At 45.6% G+C, this 7928-nt stretch overlaps 1 protein-coding gene across 1 annotated transcript; it reads right to left on the bottom strand.

Moving 5' to 3' along the window:
* Window positions 1-578: 578 nt before the first annotated feature.
* On the bottom strand, window positions 579-6938 carry LOC310701949 (uncharacterized protein). The gene is made up of 4 exons (XM_083493517.1): window positions 6676-6938; window positions 4413-4802; window positions 1696-1796; window positions 579-726 (listed from the first exon to the last, which is right to left on the bottom strand). Exons 1-4 carry the CDS (start codon window positions 6755-6757, stop codon window positions 643-645), a joined length of 657 nt encoding a protein of 218 aa, XP_083349643.1. The 5' UTR covers window positions 6758-6938; the 3' UTR covers window positions 579-642.
* Between the last annotated feature and the right edge of the window lie 990 nt (window positions 6939-7928).

The raw sequence follows: 7928 nt of genomic DNA, 5'->3' as shown, positions 1-7928 counted from the left end.
CTGCCCTAGGAGGTTATGGACTCTCCTTCCTTGGAGGTTTTTAAGCAGAGGTTGGGTGGTCATCTGTCGTGGATGCTTTAGTTGAGATTCCCGCATTGCAGGGAATTGGCCTAGATGACCCTCAGGGACCCTTCCAACTCTGCAGTTCTATGAGAAAACTGTCCATTTAATCCTACCCTCTGTTTCCTGCTATTTAACTTGTTACTGATCCACAAGAGGACCTTGCCTCTTACTCCATGACTGCTAAGCTTATTCAATAATCTTGGGTGAGTTACTTTGTCAAAAGCTTTTTAAAAGTCCAAGCAAACAATATCAACTGAACCACCTCTGTCTATATGCTTGTTGACACTCTCAAAGAACCACCTCACTAGGCAGTCACCTGATACTAATGTATTTAAGAAGAGTTTGGATTTGATATCCCGCTTTATCACTACCCTAAGGAGTCTCAAAGCGGCTAACATTATTCTACCCTAAGTCTCAAAGCAGCTATCATTCTCCTTTCCCTTCCTCCCCCACAACAAACACTCTGTGAGGTGAGTGAGGCTGAGAGACTTCAAAGAAGTGTGACTAGCCCAATTTTTGATAGGTGTCCTGTTGCTCTCCTTGATTCATGAAATGAGCAGATGGATCATTCATGACGTATCAGCTCCAGTCAATAGTGGATTTCCCAGGATGGCCCACAGTCTTCCTTCCCTGAGTGATGCTTCCATCCACTGTGCAAAAATGCTAGGATAAAAAGAGTGGAGTTTGGCCCTCAAGCTGTGGAGGCTTCAGTAAAGATCCCTGCTCCCATAATGATTTTTTGTGCAGCAAAAGTTTGCTAGCACAACATAGAAATCAGGTTCCCCCTTGCCACTTGGCTTGGAACAGGTGAGGAACCTCTGGCGTATGGGCAGAACATGGCATTCCAGAATTCTCTTTCTTGACCTCTAGAACTTCCACTAGGGATGCGGGTGGCACTGTGGGTTAAACCACAGAGCCTAGGACTTGCCGATCAGAAGGTCGACAGTTCGAATCTCTGTAACGGGGTGAGCTCCCGTTGTTCGGTCCCCAGTGGCGTAGCGTGGGTTGTCAGCACCCAGGGCAAGGCAAGTAATTTGCGCCCCCTAACCCGTGGATTTGTGCCCCCTAACCCTAACCCCCAGATGTTGCGCCCGGTGCGGCCGGCCCCCCCTGCCCCCCCATGCTACACCACTGTCGGTCCCTGCTCCTGCCAACCTAGCAGTTCGAAAGCACGTCAAAGTGCAAGTAGATACATAGGTACCACTCCGGCAGGAAGGTAAACGGCGTTTCCGTGTGCAGCTCTGGTTTGCCAGAAGCAGCTTAGTCATGCTGGCCACATGACCTGGAAGCTGTACGCCATTTCCCTTGGCCAATAAAGCGAGATGAGCACCGCAACGCCAGAGTAGGTCACGACTGGACCAAATGGTCAGGGGTCCCTTTACCTTTACTAGAACTTCCACAGGCCATGTCTCTCTCTGGCTCTTGCCCTGTGCCCAACTTGGGTGCTTTAGCATGGCTGGAATGTGACTCCAGCCATCTTTTGTATTTGGGTTGTTTTCTTTTTTTTAAAAAAATGGGTGTTATTCATTTAAGCCTTCTTCAGAGGGTCTATTCTGAGGAAGACACCCAACATCTCCCTTTGCTCTTTTTCCAAGCAATTTTTTTTTTTTTTTTAAGAAATGCATCACTTACATCTACCACCAAGAGCCCAAGGAAGCAGAGGAGGAGGCCACCCCAAATCATCCGAACCATATTCTCAGTGCTGAGTTTTTCCTGGGTTAATGATCCTGCTCCTACAGTAAATGTGGAGGTGGGGGAAAATGGGATATTGAATCAGAAAAGGTGAAAAACAAGAAATATAACACGTCTTCCTTAAAATACCTTGGGTGCTTTAGGCTTGGCTGGAATGTGACTCCAAACAGCTTTTGTTTTTGGGTTTTTTTAAAAAAAATATGGGTGTTATTCAGTTAAGCCATCTTCAGGGGGTCTGTTCTGAGTAGGACTGAGCTGAATGCCATCCTTTATTTTTATTTAATTACATAAAGAAGATAAAGCAGAATAAAAGAAAGAAAAATACTGTTAATGTGATTTGTTTAAAACAAATATCCATAAGTTAGAGCAGGCTGGGATAGCAGGCTTGTTGGTTTTTTAATGTCTGATGTAGATTTTTTCAATTTCGTTGTTCTGTATGGGCCAATGACAATAAAGATTATCGTATCATTACAGGTGAGTCAGAAGGATTATACAGTGGAACCTCGGTTTTCGAACATATTCCGTACCGGAAGACCATTCGACTTCCGAAACATTCGGAAACCGAGGATCAATGGGCGGTCAGCAAAATCCATTGAAAAAAATGGAGAAACCTTGGAAGCCGTTTGACTTCTGAGGTGAGTTAAAAAATGGAAGCAATTACTTTGGGGTTTTCGGCGTTCAGGTTCCGAATTGTTCATCAATGGAGACATTCGAGAACCGAGGTTCCCCTGTACAGTGTCAGGATATCAATGAGGGCTCACAAGTATACCTTTACATTTGCATCTGAGTTTATCCTGGGTTAATGACTCTGCTCCTACGGCAGTTGTGGAGGTGAAAGAAAGGGGATATTGAATCAGAAAAGGTGAAAAACAAGAAACATATCACGTCCTCCTTAAAAACAAGCCAACATCAAGACATGGTGTATGACGCTGGCTTGTTTTACTCAGCTATAGTTAGGATGATCTGTCATTTTTCTGGCTTCGGACCAGAGGTACTGCTAAATATTTACAGGGTTCATGGCAGAAGCCCATATCAGGTACTGGGCAGAGGAGGAATAGTGGAGACCACCTCCCCATCCTGACCCTTCCAGAGAAGAAGAAGACCGTTCAGAATTACACCAGGGGTTTGAGGGAGGTCACAGCTCAGAGGCAGATGAGGGGAAAAGCTGGGGAATAATGGGAGAGGAGGAAGAGGCAGGGCCGGAGCAACTGGCTGACACGTTATCACTAGAAAGCATTCCAGACCCACCATCTCCCAGAACCCAGCGGGCCTTAAAAGTGGGAGAGCAAAGGGCTCAGAAGCCATGGGCGCTCAGCACCACCCATAGAAGAGATGACGAATGAAAAGGGGGAGGGGAGATTTACTTGGGGGCAACACCATGATTCCAAGAGGCTGTGTTCCCAACCCTCTCTCTGTAAATATTGAATAAATAGCAGGTGGTTAGGACTTTTCCTTATCTTATCTTATCCATTCCTAGCAACCTGTTATGGGGGTTGGTTCCTCTCCTGCCTGATGGCCTGTGATGACATCCCCCTTGGAGTCCCTTGTAACTCTACACTTCTACAACTTGATGAATAACATTTCCTATATGTTAAGTTTCATATAAATATAAGCTTCTGAGAAATTAAGATGGTTGAATGGGGTCTTGCCAGCCCTGTGTTGTACAGTGCAGCCAGCTGCCCTACGTTTTGTTTTTAAGGAGAAAGTGATATGGTGACCAGTACAAACAACCTGAGGCTCAGAGATGAAAAGAAGACAGAGTCCCTACCAGAGAAGAATGGCAGATTAAGTTGATGGACTATGCAAAATTGGCAAAAGTGACCAGAAGAATAAGAAATCAGGAAGATGAAATTTTTAACAAAGAATGGGGGAAATATATAATTTGCCTTAGAACCATTGTAAACAATAAAAATTATTAGTAGGATTGGAATAACAACTGTAGTTTAATGTTGAATTTGGGGTATAATGGAGATTTAAAAGATTTGGATTAATACATAAGATGCAGGAGGAAAAAGTTAATATAAGGACCCACAAAGGGGAGGAGGAAAGTTCAGGAGATTATTCGGAATTCTCTTTCTGTGCTGGTTGTTTGTAAATTTTTAAAATCTGAAAAACTAAATAAAAAGAAGAAAAGAAAAGAAAATGTGTGGCGAGGGTGTTGTGGGGTTTGTAGCTTTCTTGCAAAGAGAATGACATGAGAACAATAAGTGGGGTCTATTGGGTTGTTGTTTTTATTTTTATTAGGTATTTTGTGGTTTTCTATCCTGATTTTATTCTGTGAACTGCCCTTAGACCCCCCCCCCCAAGGTATATAAATTCCATAAAGGAGGAGGAGGAGGAGAAGCAGCAGCAGCAGCAGGAGGAGCTTGGCCTAGATCAGGGTGTCTCAGCATCTAGGAACTGGCCGTGCCAGATGCTGAACCTTAGGTTATAATTGCTGGACAACTACCAAAATAGATTTTGTGAAGGGAGACTTGTTTCAGTTCTTTGCAAATAGAACTGAAAATGGCATTTTCAGTCATACCTTATGCCTCACTGAATTTACTGGAGTTAAAATGCATAGGATTGAAGCCCTGGAGATTACACCAGGACAGCAGGCAATCATTCCAAGCATGAAGCAACCTAAATATTTATTTATGCTCATTGCTGTCCATTACCTTCAGTCACGGTGAGATTCACTGTCGCATGCAGTCTTAAATCCATGGATTTAATTGTCGCACGGTACATTCCCGCATCATGAAGCCCCACGCGATGAAGCACTAGCGTGCCATTCTTGAGAACGTCTGCCCGCTGCTGATACATCTCATCCACCAGTTTGTTAGTATTACATTCTTTCCCCCACCATTTGAGGGCTGTTCCACTGCAATTGTCTACAATGTATGCAAGGATAAGGACATTTCTGTTGCCAGCAATAAAAGTCCATGTGATGTGGAGGAATTCCCAGGAAGGACTGGGGGGCTGAAGGGAGAAGGGTAACTGAACAGTCTGGTTGATGGTAGCGTTGACCCAACTGTGAGCTGAAGAGATGGGCACTGCTGATGCCATGCCTGGAAGAAACAGAGAAGGAAAATGCATGTGTTGTCTGCTATACATAAATGATAAGGTAAAGGTAAAGGGACCCCTGACCATTAGGTCCAGTTGTAGCCAACTCTGGGGTTGTGGCGCTCATCTTGCTTTATTGGCTGAGGGAGCCGGCGTACAGCTTCCGGGTCATGTGGCCAGCATGGCTAAGCCGCTTCTGGTGAACCAGAGCAGCACACAGAAACGCCATTTACCTTCCCACCAGAGCGGTACCTATTTATCTACTTGCATTTTACGTGCTTTCGAACTGCTAGGTTGGCAGGAGCTGGGACTGAGCAACGGGAGCCCACCCTGTCGCGGGGATTCGAACCGCCGACCTTCTGATCGGCAAGTCCTAGGCTCTGTGATTTAACCCACAGCGCCACCCGTGTCCCATACATAAATGGTATGTGTGGCTAATACCCATTGAAAACCTTATCCTCGACGTATTTATCTAATCCCTTTCAAACGTCACCCATGTTGGTGGCCATCATCGTGTTTTTCTTAGAACATCTATACAGAAAAAGAAGGGGCCCTGCCCAATAGCTGATAAGATAATCTGGTGCTTTTCAATCAATACCAGTCATCCTGAAAGATGAATGCTTTAAAAAATGGCAGAAAGAGATTTCAAGATTTGGGGGGGGGGCAAAAGGCCAAGGATAAAACATAAAATACTTACAGATGTAAAAGATAGAGGCAGATTTGCCCTCCCAGACCTTAAATTGTATTATGAATCTGCTTGTTTGGTATGGATCAGGGACTGGACTGCAAGAAGATCAAGGGACTGCAAGAAGATCAAACCTCTCCATTCTGAAGGAAATCAGCCCTGAGTGCTCACTGGAAGGACAGATCCTGAAGCTGAGGCTCCAATACTTTGGCCACCTCATGAGAAGAGAAGACTCCCTGGAAAAGACCCTGATGTTGGGAAAGATGGAGGGCACAGGGAGAAGGGGATGACAGAGGACGAGATGGTTGGAAACTCAAACTGTGGGAGGCAGTGGAAGACAGGAGTGCCTAGCGTGCTCTGGTCCATGGGGTCACGAAGAGTCGGACACGACTAAATGACTAAACAACAACAGCCCAATGTAAACATTTTTGCACACTAATATATGCATTTTGCAATCTTTTTTTGGTGGCACGCCAACTCAAAATTGAGAAAAGTATAAAACTTCAAGAGTAGGTGTATTTTGGTCCATGTGTTGATTCAGCGGGAGGAGTTCATCTAATGAAACTTGTCATCAGAAGCCCTGCAAAAGGGCTTCAACCCATGCAAGAGAGATTTCTCCCTTCCTCCCCTTGTGCATCCCACAAATTTGGCCTAGGATGGGTCAAGAGAACTCCCAGAACCAGAGACATAACTGGGGCCCCTTGCTTCTTTGGCATGGAGCCTCCAAAGCTGAGAGAGACCATGGACCAGAAACTCAAAGAGTTTCCTTTTCGTTGCCTTTTGCGCTCCGCCAATGACTTCCTAAACTGAGGGCAATTTTTGCGCCCTTGGCAGCCACCAACCTATCTAACTCCTAGGTACGCCCATGCTCAGAACAGCACACAGGGGAAAAGGGATTGTTTTGTTTGGCAAGCTGAATTGCTTGTGCAGATGGAAGATTTGATATAACGCGATGTTGATTTCCACCCAGGGTGTGGGGTGATCTGCTTTGGGTTTTCTAAAGGAGACCAAAGTGTCTAAACTCACTGCCATTCATTTGGTTCTCCTGCCCTTCAGAAGCTCACCCCAGCAGCCTCACTATCCCATTTGTAGAACGCTTATAGCAATAACCGCCCATCATGCCGGCTCTTCTGCCCAGCGTTGTCTCCAAAGAACCGACTTCCAAAGCACAATCTGCTTTTGCTTTTACTCACCTGAGAATGCCCAGAAGAATGCCACACTGATCAACATCCTGGAGGGTCGTACAATTAGATACCGCACCAATTCTGAAATCATACCCGTCTCAAACCTCCAACAATTGAACTGCTTCCTTAATTGAATGTTTCAAGATTGTGTCTCTCATTTTTGTTCTATGTGGTAAGTGAAAGATCTGGTCTCTGGAAAATGAGAGAAGCAAGCAGCTCTGGTGTGATGAGACCACTCGAGATAACACGATCAGCAAAGGATGTGGTCTAGCAGGGTCAGGTACCTGCTGCACAATACATTTAGGCTGGGCAGCTAGGAAGAGAATAGAAACTTAACTAGCACTATTTCAGAGAATTGTGGCCTTGAAGCAGAAACCGAGGGGAAGGGCGACAGCTCGGCAAAGTGGTAAGCAGAAGGCAGATGAGGAATAGAAACGTCTCATAGAAACCGCAGTCTTTATAATGTATTAAATTAGGGTTGGTTGCTTGGTGAATGGGACGTATACAGCTGTGTGTGTGTGCAAGAAGGGGACTGCCCAGAGGACACTCAGCGTTCTACTTGCCTGCTTCTTCAAATGGCAAGATGTTCTAGGGGTGCAGCCTTTAACCAAGGTTGTTTTCCTCTCCGAAAAGGTCACCGGAGGCTTGTGACAAGACTCCCTTTGACACTGGACAAGAACCTTTGCCTACTGGCTTTCAGGTCCTGAGGAATATTGCAGGTGGAGGATGGATAGGGATGGGAAATCACATGGGGACAGGAGATTTAGCAGTTTGAGTCCATAATCATTCATTGCATCCCAGAGGGAATGGGGGTTAAGGCTGGGAGATGCACACCATGACTTTAAAAGAAAAACAAAATAAAAACGATCCCTATCCTCGCTGCACTATATGGGAAGGTTTCAGGAGGGAGAGGGAATTATACATTTTGTCTTCCCTGATTTCCAGAAAGCTGTTCGTCCTAGCTATACAGTCATACCTCGGGTTACAGATGCTTCAGGTTGCAAGTTTTGGGTTACGGATGCACCGAAAGCCGGAAGTAGCGGAACAGGTTACCTCCGGGTTTCGGCAGAAGCGCTAAATCACGCTTTGCACATGCGCAGAAGCACCGAATGGCAACCCGCGCATGCGCAGACATGGCGCTGCAGGTTGCGAACGCTGTGGATTGCAAACGTGCCTCCCGCATGGATCACGTTCGCAACCCGACCATCCACTGTATAGCAATTATTCAGGTATGTTTGGGGTTGATAGACAGCCAGTGGGGA

This window comes from Podarcis liolepis, assembly GCF_965112155.1.
Source record: "Podarcis liolepis genome assembly, chromosome: 2".
Taxonomy (NCBI): domain Eukaryota; kingdom Metazoa; phylum Chordata; class Lepidosauria; order Squamata; family Lacertidae; genus Podarcis; species Podarcis liolepis.
Note: the sequence above shows the minus strand (reverse complement) of the source record. Positions and strands in the feature narration are given on the sequence as shown.

What these genes read in the sequence shown, in the direction of transcription:
- LOC310701949 (XM_083493517.1), bottom strand. Translation starts at nt 6,757, where the DNA reads ATGATTTCAGAATTGGTGCGGTATCTAATTGTACGACCCTCCAGGATG. An exon ending in ATTCTTCTGGGCATTCTCAG is followed by an intron (nt 4,803 to 6,675) that starts GTGAGTAAAAGC and finishes TGTTTCTTCCAG; the next exon opens with GCATGGCATCAGCAGTGCCC. An exon ending in GAATCTCACCGTGACTGAAG is followed by an intron (nt 1,797 to 4,412) that starts GTAATGGACAGC and finishes CATTTACTGTAG; the next exon opens with GAGCAGGATCATTAACCCAG.